This window comes from Anguilla anguilla, chromosome 4 (genome assembly GCF_013347855.1).
Source record: "Anguilla anguilla isolate fAngAng1 chromosome 4, fAngAng1.pri, whole genome shotgun sequence".
Classification (NCBI taxonomy): Eukaryota; Metazoa; Chordata; class Actinopteri; order Anguilliformes; family Anguillidae; genus Anguilla; species Anguilla anguilla.
In genome coordinates, this window is record NC_049204.1 from 59,623,743 (window position 1) to 59,642,401 (window position 18,659).

Sequence of the window (18,659 nt, forward strand, 5' to 3'; positions counted from 1 at the left end):
GGTGAAGGATAGATCGCATAATGTGCAGTATGTCGTGCAAAAAAAGCATGAATTGCGTTCACAGATTGGTTACTTTATGCACACTGCGCTGTCAGTCTCTAAATTCTCACGCCGATTGGCTACTATGTGCTACCGATATCAAGCAACCATTGGCGTTTTATTTCTCAGTGTTGAACTCTTTATCCTGTCATTCTCTGAATCCGTCTCAGTGGGGTACGCAAAAGCATGTTCGGTGTGTATTCACGCAACTTTTACGTCGTTTTCATTCCGCAGTCTACTAACGCAATTCGACTCTGCGCAGGTTGCTTTGGGAAATACATCCCAGGTGAGGTCAGATGCAGTGTAAAGGGAAAACGCATTGTTGACAGGTGAACGGGAATTTCAAACCAATCTAAGAAGAAATGGATTTGAACAAAACTGTGCTGTGCGAAAGTCTTATAATTTGGGTAAGTCTTGTCATTTTTGAACGGCCAACTGAGACAATGTGCATAGGTTTTGTTATTATTTCTTAGCGCTATGGTGACGGTATTGCTAGCTAGCTACCTGTCGGAGGTACGTTAACGATGCGCACCGGTAGCTAGCGAGCTAGCCAGACTCCCTCCGATCAATGTCATTGCACACTGAACTGACTCACGTTAGTCAGTTTTTTTAGTATAAAAAACAAACACGAATTAAATGTATTATCCCATTTAGTTTTATAACGTTAATCTCGTTAACAACCAAATATTTGCAGGAAGCTTGCTCTTCCGTTTTAGCTAGTATTACGTTATGCAATCGGATAATGCTTTACTAATGTCAACTAGCTAAAGTTAACCAAGTTAATGAAGCAGTGATTTGCAATGAATATTTGCATTTGAAATGTAAGAAATATGGCATGATCTGCTTGGCGCTAACCACGATAGGTTTGCATTGCTCTATCGAGCTAATGCTATTAGTAATAGTCAATGGTGGTTGTCTCGCTCACTTGGGATATTTAATCATTGGCTCGACCGAATTGCAGTAGAATATAGATTTATAGGCAACATTAATTTAACCTTAGGTTAACTGTACCTAATTGACGTTAGCGTTATCTACGTGACTGCCGCACAGCGAAATTCAATCTAAAACCTAGTAGCTTACAACAGGCTATATTTGATCGCTTTATATTTGAGGCGACAATCGGCACGTTATTGAACTTTATGCATTGCATTATATGCAAGCATGCAACTTCGGTGGTGAATGCGTAGTATGGTAAGGCCCCTACTGTAAAGTTACAAACATGGTCTTCTGAGAATGGATTTCAAAGACTATTTTCAGTGGTAAGGTAATTCATTTAAATTGCACCCAGACTGCTGGACCCGATTGGTCTGTTGCTTTACTGTGGATGCACAATTAATTATTAACAGCTTTTCTTGTGTCTTGGTAATCAAATTTCAGTGTATGACCTTGGTAGATTTGTGCTTTATTTGTCAAGAATTGGTCGCTATGCAAAGAAATATCCAATGCATATAAAATAGAATTTGGTTTTATGGGCGCGTTTATTTCATTATTGCGGATGTTCATGTATAACAATAGGCCTACTTCAGCAAAAAGCTTAAATATTATAGTTAAATATCTAGAGCAAAATACCGTGTCTTGCGATAGGTTAACTGAAAATGGTTGAGAATTCAATTTATTCATTTGTGTGCCAGGTTAAAATTATTATTTATTTATTTATTTATTTATTTATAAATGGTATCATTAAGTTGGGGGTCTTTAAAACATAGGTTTGATTCAATTGGAAAAGTAAAATCCAACAGGTGACAGAATAACTTTTTTGTTGAGAAAACCTTCCCCTTTTTCTTTAAGCCTAATTAAATTTAGCTTCACGTGGTAATAATAATAAAAATTCTTATAAGATTCCTTTCTATTTACAGATAATAAATGGATAATGCATTTCTACAAAAAAGTGTGTTCTTGCTATAGCTATAGCCTACTCTCAAGCCATGCTGTGGTCAAACGCCTGGCCTGATTGCCGTGATTATAGTGTGCTGTATTTCATTAGTTGCAGACATTCAACACCGCGGCGCCATGTAAGACTGCGCTGGACCTGACTACTGGAGTTGCCATGTCCCAGGCGCTCCATCAGATGTGAGTGTCTCTTCCGGAAAGTTCTACCAGTCTTGTATTTTATGTATACTATTATAGTTACGAATCATCGCAGTCTGGATTTCGGGACACCAAACCACCGCCTGATTTTATGTCCGATCTGAGAAGGTCACGTGTGTAATTTTGTGACGTTTTTTTTGGGCATTATATGTACTTGTATTGTAGAGACCCCACATGGTTCAGTGAAAGCTGGCTGAGCCGTATTAAAGGAGATGTGGGTGACAACTGGCGACTAAAGGTAACATCTCAGAATTTCTCTTGTGTGATAGCAGATTTATCAAAAGTATGAATTGAACGTCCTTTCATTGAAGTGATCATCTGGTTAATTTGCTAATGTCTTTGGCAATTGACATTTGTTAAATCCAGATGAACAACCTGAAAAAAGTGCTTCAGATGATGGTGGATTACTATAACGAGGCAAGTGGTATTTTACAGTTTCTGTTGTTTCATACATTTTGTTGCCGCGTTGTACAGTATATACTGCAATACAGATACTTTTAAGTTTGTAAGTGTTCTCCGTCTGGCATAATTGTACGAATTCCAAGTGTGTATGTACAACTGTTGCGCAGTTGGCATTCAGAAAAAATACATGGCATGTGATTAAACTATTACAATGCTATCAGGTTCTGGCCCAACAGATTTCTGATTTCCCCCTGCCGGATCTGGTCCTAGTGGCCGAGCACTCTGACCCTGTGGAGCTAGGGCGCCTCCTACAGTTGATTTTGGGCTGTGCTGTCAAGTGTGAAAGGAAACAAGGTAGTGGCCATCTGGAGCTACAGTCAGCTTGTTCTTTGTGAATAAATAATAATTCCCTGATTAAGAATTCAGAAAAGCCAAATGTGCAATGTCTAGGTGTTTTTCTTTTCCCCATCCACAGAGTACATTCAGATCATTATGACTTTGGAGGAGTCAGTGCAACATGTCGTGATGACTGCCATTCAGGAGGTGATTTTACTAGTGATACTGTAAAGTGGAATGAAGCATGTCATGCAGCTCAGCGTTTGTCAGCCAATGGGAAGGCTAATGTATTGTTAATGCTGTCTCCGAAATATACTGATCAACTTTTAGTAGTATAGGAAAAATTAAGGCTTAATTCATCATAAAAGTATGGGAAGGACTCATGCATTTTAGTTTTGTGATTTACGTTTAGCATGGGTATATATTTTGTTAAGCTTGTGTGCATGTCATCAATGCTGGCTCACAAACCATAGCTCTTTAATGTGCTAATTTGCTTGACATTGTATTGTGCTGTTGCTACCAAAATAATATTTCTGAATGAATCTCGTGCAGCGTTCAAACTCCATCCCCAAGCATCCCTGCTGAAGCTTTGTGTTTTTCAGCTGATGAGCAGGGAAACGATGACACAGTTTGGAGCAGAACCTCTTGGGGACGTTGAACTGCAGGTACGTGCTCAACGCTTTCCTTCAACATTTGAAAGGTGTGAACATGGCACGCTTAATGCAGTGACCAGCAGGCTTTGAGTGAGTGTGAATTCTCTGCTGGCCTTGCCTTCCGTGTGATTTTGTGCTCTTGACACATGTTGTGCTGTTGGTTCCAGCTGAAGAAGGCCATGGAGGAAATGGCGGAGCTCGTGGCACAGAAAGAAGAGCTGGCACAGAGGTGCCAGGAGCTGGATGTTCAGGTCAGTTCGGTGTGGCCCCCCTGGGCAGAGATGCTCTGGGATCCATTGTCAGATTTCATTTCATCTCTTTCTGTCAGGAAAAATAAGAACATCCCTGCTTTGTTCAAAACAGTTGGATGTACATTGCATTTTAACTTTGTGGGTAGATATGTAACCTTTTTTCCAATGATCCGTTGCTCTGTAATGAACACTTTTTCTGAAAAAAATGAAAGCAATAGAGCTTTACATCGCTTTAGAAAACAAGCTTTGGTTGTTGTCATTCATTGCAAAAAGTCTGTTATGCTCTAGATTATTAAATCATTATAGAACATGCTGTTTTCAACTATGTTAATTCTGATTTAATATTGATCATGTGCTGGGAATGATTCTTGACAGATTGAGTTGTAAAAATCACAAAACTCAAATCCCCCATGCTGAGATTATATGGAGAAGGTAAGACTGTTTTTCTGCATGGCTTTTGAGCCAAGCTATGATTACAGCTAGTACTGCAACTAACAATTCTTACTAATTCTGGGGGGAATTTTAGGGTTCAGGTAAACTGTGCAATTTGTAATGTCTGTAACACATCTGTAATATTTTTTTTTTGGTCATTTAGATTCTGGTCACATTATTAAAAATATGAACTTGAGTGTGTGAACTGCAATAAGGTTAAAATATCACAATGAACAGAGAAATTATAAAAATAAATTAAATCTAAACAGACCTATGTAAAAACTGTACAGTCTGTGTTTACCGACAATAATAATGGGACCAAAACTCTGAAACAGAAGTGTACTTTAAAGCCAGCTGTAAGTGGCTTATTTGAAATAAATATCCAAACTGTGTGGGGAATTAAGAAAAAGGTGGAGAACTCATGAATTCTAAGCTCACACAAAATTGGCATGTGTGTGTGGTGACAAGCAAGGAACTAAAAGACAACCTCACATCTTCTGTAAGAAGGCTAACTAACCATAAATAATGCAAGTCGGTGTTTTATATTAACAATGAACTAACTATTGTGTGCTGCTTGCTCAGTGAGAATGGCAAGACTTTGGTGTGTTAGTTTACGCAATCATTCCACGTTTGCATTAGGTAGTATAATAAAATTATTACAATACATGGAAAAAGATGCCAAGTTAAATGTAGGAGCAGTTATTTCATGAAGAACTATGGAAGCTGTTGGCCAGTATTTGTGTAAACATTCAAAGAGCAGATTGGCTGTAGAAGGAAAAGAGTCAGAATTTTATTAGCAACTGGATGGTTGTTATTGTGCATCTGTTTACTCTGCGGAAGAGCGATGCTATGCTTCTTCATGTAGTGCTAATGCTTGTGAGGAAATGAATGGACACAGTGGATCCTAAACCTGAACTATTTCAACTATTTAAAAGGCTGTGCGTGAGTTGTGCATCTGTGAAGGGACCATTTTTGGCTGGCACTTCCTGAAATGATTTTATTTGCTGTGTTTGGGGCACAGCCTAGGAGTGCTGTGACCTCGGTGATTCATTCACAAGGGAGAGTGTCAGTGTTGATACTGTCGTCTGTGGTCAGGTTGTAGTGGAGAGTGATGGTGTTTACTGTGCTTTGTGGTAAGATGGTAAGAGAAGAATTGCCAGAAGAGTTGTGTTGCTGTTGACACTCTACCCTTATTGGTCAGGTGACGGGTTGCCATGTTAGCATTGACACTGTTTTCTGTGATTGGTCAGGTCACTATTCTTCAGGAGGAGAGGAACAGCCTGCTGGCGGAGAATGATGTGCTGACGGACCGGGCCAACCAGCTGGACTCCTTCGATGACCCCAGCACCCCCTCAGGGAAGAAGCACAGCCAGCTCCAGCTGCAGCTTGAACAGCTGCAGGAGGAGAATTTCAGGTCCCACTCACTATTGAAATGTTATTTCCCTGTTCACATGCGACACATAGTTATGTGAAAGGTGCTATCGGATCAGTTTCAATGTGACTATTCTCTCTTGTGTTGCCTGGCCATAGACTGGAGGCTGCTAAGGATGACTACCGCATCCACTGTGAGGAGCTGGAGAAGCAGCTTATTGAGGTTCAACATCGCAATGATGAGCTGACCAGCCTGGCAGAGGAGTCCCGCTCCCTCAAGGATGAGCTGGACATCCTGAGGTACGGCAGACGGGGAGGCGAGTCTCTGTACCAGTGTCTCCCTGTCTGTGTGGTGTGTGGCATGCCTCTCTAATCCCCACTCCCTGCCCATTACAGGCATTTAGCAAACGCTCTTATCCAGAGCAACTTACACAACATCTTACATAGCATTTATATTATTACAGCTGGGTATATACTGAAGAAATACAGGTTAATTACCTTACTCACGGGTACAGTGTCCTACCTTGGAATCGAACCTGCGACCTTTAGGTTACAAGACCTGTTCCTTACCCATTATGCTACACTGCCGCCCCCTGTCCATGGGCAGGAGCTGCTCGGACCGGGCCGTCAAGCTGGAGGCCTCAGTGGAGACCTACAGGAAGAAGCTGGAGGACCTGAGTGACCTGCGGCGCCAGGTGAAGACCCTGGAGGAGAAGAACATGACCTACATGCAGAACACCGTCAGTCTGGAGGAGGAGCTCCGCAAGGCCAATGCGGCCCGCACGCAGCTGGAGACCTACAAGAGACAGGTGGGATGTCGTTGCATCATCACGCCACAGTCAGCCTGTGGGTTGCCTCAGTCGTGTTGTCATTGCTGTGAAATTGAAACTAATAAGCACACAGAAAATAACCAATGAGCTGGAAAGTTCTGTTTATTATGCTGTCAGGTTTTGATGTGACAAGGAAGCATAATGATTAGCGAACTGGGCTTGTAACTACAAGGTTTTAGGCAGATTCCCAGGAGGGGGCATTGTTGTTGTAACTTTTAACAAGGAACTTAACTTGAACTGCTTCAGTAAATAGCCCCCTGTATTATGGATTGTAAGGTGTGTAAGTCACTGGATACTATTGCCTACTAAATGGCCACAGTATAAATATACAATGTGTAAACTACTCTTCATTGTACAGTAGCATAATCCTATGTAACATAATGAGCAAAAATATGGCAGTATTATAAGGAAAAATTGCAAAGCAGTGTAACTGTATCCCCTTGTGTCTAAAGACAAGCTCATTTTCCATCAGGTCCAGGAGCTGCACAGAAAGCTGTCGGAGGAATCCCGCAGGGCTGATAATTTGGCCTTTGAAATGAAGAAGTTTGAGGAAAAGCATGAAACTGTGCTAAAAGAAAAAGAGGTACGGGGGGCTTTGGGTTACGGTTTACAGGTCAGAATTCAGATGGCGAAAATGGATAAATGTTTGAGGATGAATTTTGAGGATGTTAAAATGTCTGAAAGTGAAACTCAAGTTTTGATGGCAGGCTTTACGTGTTCTTTTACCTCCAGAGGATAATTGTCGAGCGGGACTCCTTAAAAGAGACTAATGAGGAGCTGCGTTGCACACAAGCCCAACAAGATCAGCTCTTGCAAGCAGGTATCTCAATAGAAGTGCCAATGAGATATTCACGAAAACACTGCAGTATATGAAAGGAAAACTATTTTTGTATAATTTTACCATAATGAGAATTTTTTTTTTCCTCCACACGAAAGGACTTTTTCCTGCTGGAAGTCCAAGCCACGACAACCTCGCTGCTGAAATCTTGCCTATAGAGTTCAGGTACTTGATTCTGTGTCTGCTTTAATGTATATCTGAGATTTTACAGGGAGCTGCTCATGAGCACATTACATTATATATAGATGAGCCCTGTAATCCATTCCGCACACTTGATACTATAGTGATTAACTGAGTGTGGTATTTTGTTTTCTGTTGTTTTTGTTTTTGCTTTTTAAAGGTCTTTTTTCTGTCGTTTTTATAATACCACCCAGAACATCACCCCTCAAAAAAGAGATGTTATATTGGATAATTTATCCTTTATCCTAAATTATCAAAAAAAGGAATTGTTGCTGTAGGATTGTTGCTGTAGAGTAGTAGGCCCCCTAATTGTAAGTTGCTCATTGCTGCTGTAGGCTAAAACTAATGAACGTGTTGGTGAGACTGTGAATCATGTCTGTGTGTGAGTGACTGTACGCAGTATGATCTGGCATCACGTCCTGTTTTTGCCCTGCTCTTCCTGTGTCTGCAGGGAGAAGTTCATTCGACTGCAGCATGAGAACAAGATGCTGCTGCTGCAGCAGGAGGGCTCGGAGAACGACCGCATCGCCGAGCTGCAGGTTCAGCTCGAGGAGGCTCACCGCCACAAAAGCGGACTGGACACCGAGAAGAGGTACCGCATTCCGATTGGGTGACCTCCCCTGAAATACTTCATGGAATGGATTTGCGTGCGGTGCATAGATTCATAGTCCGTAGTGCTTCCTCCCACAGTATGATGTGAAACTATACCTTCACGCCCTGGCATCTAAATACATTATTGACTGAAATATATAATTAGAGAAATGTTGAAATTGTGAATTATTTCAATTGAAAGGGGAGAAATAAGAGCATCGTTCACTTGTATGTTGCTTTATTGCGATAGCAGTTATTTCCTGTGAGTCACAAACTGCTTTTAAAAATTTGCATATTTGGTATCTTGAATATGCTTAAGAGTGACAGACTTCAGCTGTGTAAGACACGGGTGTGTTTTCAGGTTGAACCAGGAAAGGATCCGTGAACTGCAGCTTCAAGTGGAGGATCTCCAGAAAGCCCTGCAGGGGCAGGGAGCCAAGACTGAGGACGTGGGTGTAATAAAAATGCAGAACATCACATTTCAGGACATAATTTATTATTCTCTTTTGTTGAATCCACACTTGAGAACTTTACTTGTCCTTGCATTTTATCGACTTGCTGCTGCCCATTAGTTTCATTATTTGTACTGCAGTGTTACTGCAGTGACCATCACATTTAGTCAATAAGGCACCATTGTTCTTCTGATTTTTTTATTTGATTCTCTGTTGTTCTTATGTTTAATTCCAGTCTCACCTGAAAAAGAAGCTTGATGCTCACATGTAAGTTCACTTTTTATAAATGTTTTAGACATGATTCACATCCTGCATGTGTTCTAGTTGTGGTAAAAATGTGGTGGGCAATGATTGGGAATTAATTCAGTTCCAAGCTGTGTAACAGCACTAGGCTGGAGGGGAATGGCTATGGGTGAAGGTGGATGTGGTTTGGGTGAAGGTGGACGTAGTGTGGGTGAAGGTGGACGTGGTTTGGGTGCAGGAGGACGTAGTTTGGGTGCAGGTGGATTCAGTGTGGGTGCAGGTGGACTCAGTGTGGATGTTTCTCCGTCTTTCTCAGGGTCCAGTTAAATGAAGCCCAGGATGAGATTATGAAGAAGAAGGAGCTGATAGAAGACCTGCAGCCAGACTCTGCACAGACCAGTGAGTGCAGACCAGTGATTTCCCCGAGGATAATTATTCTTAAAAATAACAAGTAAAAGGATGATTTGCACATTCCTATAAGGAAATTTCGGGCACATAGAAACATTTGATTTCATTTCTGAGAATTGAATTAATTGCTTCTGCATTGTAATGAAACTATTATCAGTAATTACTAAGAGACAGGCGTGTTTGCTTTTTAAATTCTTATTGGACCCATTTATTACTTGATGTTTACTTTACTTGACTTTACTTTTTACCAGTGAATGATTTCAATTTAAGTTGAACTGACATAAAATGCATTAATTAATGTGTTAACGGGGAAATTACAGAAACAAAATTATTTTACTTTAAATTGTAATCAACGTATAGTTGGTTAAAGTGCATTGTATTGAGAAATAGGTAGCTGCCAGAATGTTGAGCTGTTGGAAAAGATCTGGGGTATGAATGGTTAAAGAAGAGGAAGGACAGTTCCTTTGAGGAGGTATTCAGAGGTGCATGTTTTCCCGCAGCACTGAAGATAGACGAGCTTCTGGCTGCCCTCAAGAAGAAGGACGAGGACATGAGAGCAATGGAGGATCGCTACAAGATGTACCTGGAAAAGGCCCGCAATGTAAGTGAAAGGCTGTGTGTAAAGGCTAAGATGTCTCGGCGTATCTGTGGATGGTTTTTGGGTTATCTGAGCGGTTCACGTGTGGTTTTGTGAGGATTTTGTTCCTGTTACGGCAGGTGATAAGGGCCCTGGATCCCAAGCTGAACCCAGCCAGTGTTGAGATCCAGTCCCTGAAGAATCAGCTTGCTGAGAAGGATAAGAGAATCATCAATCTGGAGGTATAATAATAATAATATACTTAAATTCAAACCAGGAAATTTAATTTGAAAGTAAATGAATTAAACATACAGTTCCCTCCATAATGTTAGCGACAAAGATATTTTTTTCAAGAAAAAAGTCTTTGCCCAAAACATTATGGAGGGCATTGTATATTGCATAACAATATTTTAAAAAATACAGTAAAGTTTGTTCATTTTAAATCCAAAAAAAAATTCATGCCATAAGAAATTTTTTTTTTTGGATCATGTCTCTGCAACAATGTTCCATAACAAGGAAAATGTCAGTGTTGTTAGTCAGTGGGAATGAGCACACTGCTGACTGTGAGTCATCTTGCACATTCTGGTTCTCTCGGTTACATTACGATGGTATCTCTCTGCACAGCGCGAGTGTGAGCAGGCGAAACTTCGAGAATACGAAGAAAAGCTGATCGTTACTGCGTGGTACAACAAGGTAGGATGGCACAGACGATAGCGCTTATTTTCCAACAAGAGATATCCCTGCGTCCTTAGTTCTGCCGTCCATACACACGCTTGGGAGTGCGTGTTCCTCAGTGGGTCACAGCACATGCTACGTCTGCCTCGCATCTTCAGAGATTCTCAATTAGTCAAAGATTATCAGTCGAGATTATCTTGAATCGGAGATTATCTCTTCACTGTCACACATCTTTGGAAACCGATGGACAGACAGGTTCTGTTTTCAGTAGAATTCTGTTGTACATAACGATCATTTCGCCAACGAAAGGGATACTTTTGTTGTAGGGTTTTGGCCTTATTTTCACTGAAAAACACTTGGCCTGTTGACCCCACTTCTTTACCCGTTTTCAGAGCCTGAGCTTCCAGAAACTTGCCATCGAATCCCGGCTGGCGGGCCGCTCCTCTTCCTCCATCGTGCCGCCCGGCCAGTCCTTCCTGGCACAGCAACGGCAGGTGACCAACGCTCGGCGCCCGGTCTCCGTCAACGCGCCGGCCGCGTCCTCCAAGTAGCACTTCCGCGCCACCCCCCTCCACCCCCCATCCCCCCCCAAATGCACCCTCAAGTGACCTTAAGCACACCGCTGTCAGCTCCCTGAAGCCACTTCCTGGAGACACGCATGCGACAATGCGAACACTTGGCGCTTAGGCCGGAAACATACCCTGCATAAAGTACGCAGACGCAGACAGAGCCGGTCACTGGCGTCGTCGCGTCCTGAAACGCGTCACCTGAAATCCTTGACGCGACGCAAGCGAGAGTTGCAGTGTCAAGCATCGCAGCTAGGGGGCGCTGTAGCAGGCAACGGCAGGATGAAGCCGTCTCCTTCGGTTTGTGCTCTCTTCGGCTCCGTCTTTCACAGCCGCCCTGGATCGCCCCCTTGAGGACTCGGGCTTGTTGACTCCCCGTGGACATGAGAACGCATGTTGAGCGTGCGACTGAGCCGCGCGTTCGCAGCGCGTTGTCGTTCGCGTACTTGCGTAGGGTCATGTTTCCGGCCTTAGGGCCCTCATTTCAGCTTTCCCTGGCTGCTGGCTGCAGGCCTATACCTGGACTCTATTTTGATTAAGGTACGTCTGCCAACTGAGATCAGGTCTAACTGGCAGGTTTAGTGAATGGATATTGATTTTGGAACTGATCAAGCTTTTATTTATCTTCTCATGTCATATCATATTCATATTAAGTCAGGGAAATAACTAATAACTTTTTAAACTTGTATATATATGTGTGTGTAGTGCAGGAAGATTCAAAATCAAATGAAAAGCAACAGATGTTGCGTTTATATTTATACCTCCAGTCAATGTCCATTTCAGCTGTGGGGTTTTTAAAACAATAATTAACCTAGATGATTTGAGGAGTGACTGAACTATTATCAATCGAATATAACTTCCAGAAATGAATTGTTGTGTAATCCTTTGACTAAGCTATGCAGTTTGGAGATGAGTCTAACATTAATTGAACAATGTCCTTGGTGAAAGTTTTCAGACTAGAGCCATCTCTGTGAAAATTAGGTGTATATATATAACATTAAAAACAAAGGCAAATTGGTGCTGGACATCATAATTTCTCTTTTGTGGCGCATAGAATTTTGCTCTCCTTGTGCATTACAGAAAGGAGTTCCTGAAAGAAAGAAAAATAAAATATATTGCAAACATTGACATGTTTCTCTTGGAGAAAGTGACTGAAAATGAGCAGAGGGACTGCAAAGAAATGTTGATGAATTTTAAATGATTAGTTTGTACAAAATGCGAGATGACTACTGCATGCTCTGTGGAAATCATTTAAGAGCCTTTTTTTCTACAGCTGTGTTGTATCTTAAGTGTTTAGCAAGGATTCTATTTGGTCAACATATCAAAGTAAACCGGGTTTATATGCCAGCATTTGAAAAGACATATATATATTCATTCTGAAATTGGAAAACTAAGAATTTCAGAATATTTATAGTTTGGTTATGGTTTTAGTGTGACCAATTGGTATACATATCCATGATGCATTATGAATGTGACTTGCTGTTCTTCATAGAATTTTTGATTGACAGTGGGTAGGAACTGCGATAGGTAACAGGCACGGCCCAAGATGTCTGTGTGTGAGAGCGGGGCCTAAGCTGGACCACAGGGCATCAGGAACTCAGAAGCACTGGCCTGCCCTGTGCTACTTTTTGTGTTGGCTTAATTTGCTCAAGCTGAAGTGTTGCCTAGAAAGCTGCAGTGTCAAATTCACTTTTACCTGTTTGTTTAAAAATACATGAACCGAATCAGAAGAAATTACATTTGCTTAAATGTTAGGTGGAATTAGTCTCGAAATAGTTGGTCTGGATTGAACCAAAATTGTGACTCCGATTCCGCTGATTGTCAGAGAAAAATATCCTAACTGTGAAATGTAATTTACCAATGGAGTAAACATTAGGATGTACTTTTTAAAGCCTTCGAAATTCATAAAAAATAAAAGTTTGAATTTTCTAAAGAGGGATTCTTTTTAATATATTTTTTGGTGGGTGCAGTTGGGCATGTCTGTGCTCAAATCACTATTGAGGATTCCAGTGGCTAGCCTGTGGTGTAAAGCTTCGCTATAGCTTTTAGTCATCTCTTTCCTTCATCTCCCACTAGTGGCCATTTTAGATCAAAGTAAAAATGAGTTAGTAGCAGTTAGTCTTTTTCACTTCCAAGACTAGTCATTTTTCACATCTTCTGCAGAGGTCAAATGTGGTACGTCAAAGTACGGCTGCTTTTATGGGATCAAATGCAAAAAAAAAAAAAAAAAAACAATAATAATTCCTTACCATATATGAAAAGTTGCAAGTCCAGCCATGTAAAAATTTCTTGGGTCTTGTTGGTTGTCACAATTGGCTCTGTCTTTTTGTAATATGAGGGCCAGTTTACAGCAAAGAAAAGTCTAGACAGCCCCAAGGTGAAGGCATGGTAGAAGTGTTTCAGGGGCAGCATTTATTTCAGGTAGAAGCATGAATGTCACAGAATATATGCAAAAACTGTGCTATATGTTTGCAGCTTTGTTTAGATTGAACATACACAGGAATGTTTATTGAGGCACTTTAGCGAAGGGAGGAACAGATCTTGAAAGGAACTGGTGTCAGGATGATTCCGATTTGACCTTCCAGGTTTAGCTCTACGCCCTGGACAGGGGAGAAGCTGAATTTTTGGAAGATGAAGACGAAGAAGAGAAAAAGCTCCATCCTAGCCAGTTGCTCCCCTAGGCACACCCTCTTACCTGATGAGAAGCAGCACGTGTTTAGTTAATTAATGAATGGTTACTTGTCCAATCTGCAATTAGGTGCATAACATCGCATTACTATTACCTGCTGAGAAGGGCATGAATGCATCCTGTCTCACAAACTTTCCATCAGAATCCAAGAAGTGTCCAGGGTTGAAAGTATCTGGTGTCTGCCACACAGTCTTGTCAAACAACACTGAGGTCAAGTTTGTCATTATTGCCGTGCCCTGAAGACACAGAGTGCTATTAACTTTGGATTTTTGAAATTTGCAAACTGAAATGTGCACAGAAGTGTACAAAATACATATAGCTTCCATCACTTTGTAAGGGTGTTTGTGCTCAGACTGTGAACATTATTTTGTTAAATTCCACAGATTTAATGCAGTACAAATTCCTCTCAATATGTTTATGCTGTCATTTGCTTCATTACTTAAGTTATTTGACCAACTTATTTGGTTAATAGTTACAACAAATGTCCACATTCAAGTGTTTGTACTTTGTGGGCCATTTAGAGTTTTGTCAAATTAACAGATTAGAAAAGAATCCCTGTGACAGAGGAAGCCTTATGCTCCTACATTTATGCAAGCATATGAAGTGCCTGTTGTGTTTCTTACCTTTGGAAGGAAGTGTCCTCCCAGTGTTGTGTCATTGCTGGCAGTCCTGGGCATATTCAGTGGCACAATGTTGCCCATCCTTTGTATCTCATGGATCACAGCATCAGTGTAGGGCATGTCGGCTCTGTCTGCCATGGTGGGCTGCCGCGATTGGCCAATTACTCTGTCAATCTCAGCCTGGACCTTCTCTATCATGGGACAAGTCCAGTACAGTAAGGGCTTATTCAGAAAGTGTTAACAGCAGGCTCAACTATAACTATTTACATGTTATTAAAGTAATAGTAATAAGCAGGTAGAAGGTGGAATACTATTTATGTTTCATTTTCCTTGTTGCACTTATAATGATCTGGAGAACACTTTGAAAACTTGTTTGAGAAGCATTATATCAATACAATTTATTCTTCCTCTTATTATTATTATTATTACTATTATATTTTTTGCAGTATTTTATCTGTGTGCTCTTCAATGGCTGTGATATTAGGGATCCGTTTACCCTGAAATTATCATTTACCATGCATTAGATCTTTGACTTTAAAAAAATTTCTGTGGGGAAAAACAATTTTGTTTTTACTTGAATTTACCTAAATCTCGGAAGTTCATTACCCTAGAACTGGTTCAGAAATATTGATTTATAAAATCCAACCATTTTTATTAGTATTTAGGTTTCTCTGAATTGCTTTTGACAGATCTGTTGGGAGCCACGCACCTTGTATATCAGGGTATTTCATCATGTAGAGCAAGGCCCAGCGCAGTGTGGTCGAGGTGGTCTCAGTCCCAGCAAGAAACAGGTCCAGAGCACACATGATCAGGTTGAACTCATCAAAGCCAGCCTCTGGGTCATGCACGTTCTAGAAAGTAAAAAATGGTCAATCGGATTCATTTATTTGAACTACCTTGAAGACAGTCTTCTGGCAATTATTTGGCAACATAATAGCATGCATACTCAGAGTGTAACAAAAATATGCCCATCGGTTCTTGGAATAATTTATTTCCATAATTAAACATGTAGCTATTATTATTCTGAAATGATCTGGAAAATGTACAGAGAAATCTTAAGATGTCAGTTTGGAAAAGTCTGGAAACCCGATGTTAATTTCTGCGTCTCAGTTAAATATGATGCGAGACTTATTTTAATGTGAGTCAATTCCAAAGAAATGGATTAAACTGATTAAGCCAATTATTGGCTTATGGATTAATGCGTCACCAGAAGATTTTGGGTGCTCTGGGATTGAAGTCTCCCATGTGCTACGCTTCCTTCACCAAAAACATGTCTCTTATGAATATACAAGCAGCACACATGAACATGCATGTTTTCACACATGCCGTACACACACATGTTCACAATTGTAATCCGTTATAATTGTGATTATGATAATAATAACTGCAACAGCAAGGACGCCATTTACACGTTCTATCTCAGCAAGGAAGGAGTCAATATAGTCTCGTGGGGCAGACGGGTCCCAGTCCTGTTTATGCTTCTCCAGCTCCCCTCTCACAAATGCAGAGAGGTCTTTGTAATGTCTGAAGATTTCATTGTGTGGTCCCGGGAGAAAATTCATCACAGTTGGAAAAGCTTCGTAGAGCTGAAAAGGAAAATTATAGTAGTCAGTGAGGATTTGCAGCTGTTGTACTGTACACAAAAATGAGTAGCAAATTATTTTATCTAAATTCTAAGCTCTTTACAAGGAATGTTTCAGCCATTTAATCCCAGGCATCAATATTGCATCTGAAAGGGGCATTCAGTGCAACTGCTATTGTTATTTTTATGAGAAATATCCATATATTTACATTGAAGATACTATTATAAACCTTTTAGAGTAAACTACTCCTACCTGTCCCCATATGGAACCTTCCAGCTGAAGTGTTTCAGACAATAACTTCAGGAGCATTTGGAAATTTTGATCACTATAATCAAACCTGTGTCCAAACACCATGAAGCAGATGATATTGGAGACGGAATTGTTGAGAAGCAAGTGGGGATCAAAGGGATTACCTATGAATGAAGAATAAGACAAGAGGCTCTCATTCTTGGAACCTGTATTTCATATTTGGATACAAGGTGCATAAGGTTTTGGCTGGACATACTAAGCTTTTTTAAATAACAGCCTTGACTATGTACTTGTTTGGTGCATTCATTTAATTACATTTCCATGAATGTGTTTTTAAGCACCAGTCCATTTCTTCTTCAAAACATAATGCTAATTTAATTGTTTTTCATTAAAGCAGGGGGAACTACAGACAATTGTTACTAGCTATGTAAGCTTGGAGCACTTGTCACAGTAAGTGGAATAGTAATATCGTAGTTTATTTTATCTGGAGAAATGAGCACACGGAGTGGGTTTGTAAAATATTGAGTGATATCTAAGCCTTTTAAATCCTGTCCCTTCTTCACGCTTTACCTCGCTCCCGCTCAATCTCTTCTTGAAGGAATCTGCTCTCCTCACAGATGACGGATTCCAAGGATTTCTTTCCCAGTCCAAAGTTCCGCATGGTGGTGAGAGCGAATCTCCTCTGTTTCCTCCACTTGTAACCATTGCTCAAGAAAATGCCTGGGAGGAATGCACATTTTCATTCTGCTTGGGCTTTAATTCTGATCTGTAAGGATCACAACTGGACTCTGGACTTATCTTTAACAATGGTGCCAAAAATTTGAGTGGGAAATGAAAAGTGTAATTGTAGAGACTTGCCATTTCCATAAAAGATCTTGTCATACATTGGGCTCGGGGGTCGATCCACAAAGTTCTCTGCTTGAGTAACCAGTGCTTCCTTCATCATTTTGTACCCTGTCACAAGCACAATCTTTTCTCTACCCAGGCGGATGCTGCAGACATTCCCGTAAACCTTGGCCAGCTTTGAAAACGAGACAAAATTAATATAATCTGCACTTTGTTTGGTTCATTTTATGAAGTCTACTGCAAGCGAGCAAGCCAGATGTTTTAATTAGATGCTCTGTAGCTTGGTAGACTGATAAAATGCAGAATTGAAAATTCCAGCCAAGGGATTCTAAGCTGTTTTAAGATAATTTAACCTGTGTTTTCAACACTTTTAGCTAGCCATAGCTGGTCTGTGGCTGGTCAAAGCACCTGTCTAGCAACGGTGGTCAAGTTAGTATAGTAAGCTGGTGATAAAACTGGTGGACTGGCTGACTATTTAGTCTGATCAACTGGTGAATAGTCTGGGTCAAAAGTGCCAAAAACACAGCTTATATCAGCTTGACCAACTTAGCCTGGTTTAAAGGCATACTATGCAGGATGTTTTAGTCTGTTTTTACAATCAAAGACGTCTTCAACCCTGCCCACTCACTCCCGAGTACCCGACTGGGACGCCACAGAGGAAAAGCAATTCCAAGTTTAACTCTAGTTCTTGACGAGCCCTGTTGGCTTGTTTTTTCTTCTTCACTGTATCTGGGCCATTACAGTGGCTAGCTAGCTGGCCACAAACACTCCAAAATCCGCAGGCTCCAAACCACAGGCTCTGTAGCCACACCCACCCCTAACCGCACAGAAAAGGGCATTATGCCCAGACATGTTCCGAACGCGTTAGAATACCAAATAAAGTTAAAAGTACACAAATTCGGCAAAAGTACATAAAGACAGAGATTGCCAGTGAATCATAGATTTAGCATGGTTGTTTTTTTTATATTTTCAAGGTAAAAATCCTGCATAGTATGCCTTTAAGCTGGAATTTTCAGCAGGGAGTTATATTACAAAACATTTTCTTACATACTTTGTTACTTGTGTTTTCTTACACACCCATTTTTGTTTCCAAAATGTCAATTTTAAAATATTTAAAATGGAAACAAAATCATTTTCTAAGCATACTCATGATACATATCTTCAATGGCATATTGCTACAGGTATTTGACAAGCATGCAGAACAATCTTATGGATTCTTACCTTTGTCAGGTAAATGTGTGGTTGTTTGCTGTCAATATGGAAGACATTTCCCACAACAGGCAGGGCCCAGGGTCCAGGGGGGAAGTTGGGGGGGTTTCTGTTTTTCAGAAAGTCAGCGATCAGAAGAAAGACAATGAGGAAAACTAGAAGCCCTTTGATGTCAAATCCCTCTAGCAAGGAATACAGCAACATGTTGAACAGAAAGGCACCCCAAGGACTGCTGAAAAATATGCCAAGGTCTTCAATGTAGCAATTCCAATTTAGTTAGTATCGTTTATCAGCCTGTTGCACTTTACTCGCTAGAGAAGGTGCGTATTATGCAACCAATCAGAGCACACAGTAGAGCTTACAACAACATTGGCAGTTTTCCGGTTTATTTGTGCTTTAGGCAGATTCAAACAGGAGAATACACAATATTACATTTTTACTAAAGCATTTTTAGTAAAGCATATTGTGAGAACAACCATATTGACTTTCTGAAGTGTAAAGACATGTAGTCACAACTGAATTATATTGTGA

The 18,659-nt window shown here is 40.7% G+C and overlaps 2 protein-coding genes across 4 annotated transcripts; one reads left to right on the top strand and one right to left on the bottom strand.

Annotated features, from left to right (window-relative positions):
• Positions 1–199: 199 nt before the first annotated feature.
• Positions 200–12,869, top strand: hook1 (hook microtubule-tethering protein 1). 3 transcript variants are annotated; one of them, XM_035412511.1, is made up of 22 exons: positions 200–446; positions 2,024–2,109; positions 2,293–2,365; positions 2,494–2,544; positions 2,751–2,883; positions 3,005–3,072; positions 3,468–3,530; positions 3,686–3,769; positions 5,467–5,615; positions 5,732–5,872; positions 6,180–6,381; positions 6,875–6,985; positions 7,135–7,222; positions 7,339–7,405; positions 7,872–8,012; positions 8,373–8,460; positions 8,699–8,730; positions 9,023–9,105; positions 9,615–9,715; positions 9,832–9,933; positions 10,316–10,384; positions 10,759–12,869. In XM_035412511.1, the coding sequence occupies exons 1-22, from the start codon at positions 402–404 to the stop codon at positions 10,915–10,917; spliced, it is 2,136 nt and encodes a 711-aa protein (XP_035268402.1). In that variant the 5' UTR covers positions 200–401; the 3' UTR covers positions 10,918–12,869. The 3 variants fall into 3 exon arrangements, with proteins under 3 accessions (XP_035268402.1, XP_035268403.1, XP_035268401.1); XM_035412512.1 differs by having other exon boundaries at positions 2,766–2,883; positions 5,452–5,615; XM_035412510.1 differs by having other exon boundaries at positions 201–446; positions 5,452–5,615.
• A 452-nt stretch (positions 12,870–13,321) lies between these two features.
• Positions 13,322–18,399, bottom strand: LOC118224800 (cytochrome P450 2J2-like). Its single transcript, XM_035412527.1, has 9 exons — positions 18,141–18,399; positions 16,932–17,094; positions 16,644–16,793; positions 16,077–16,237; positions 15,651–15,827; positions 14,951–15,092; positions 14,245–14,432; positions 13,716–13,857; positions 13,322–13,627 (listed from the first exon to the last, which is right to left on the bottom strand). The coding sequence occupies exons 1-9, from the start codon at positions 18,330–18,332 to the stop codon at positions 13,452–13,454; spliced, it is 1,491 nt and encodes a 496-aa protein (XP_035268418.1). The 5' UTR covers positions 18,333–18,399; the 3' UTR covers positions 13,322–13,451.
• Positions 18,400–18,659: the final 260 nt, after the last annotated feature.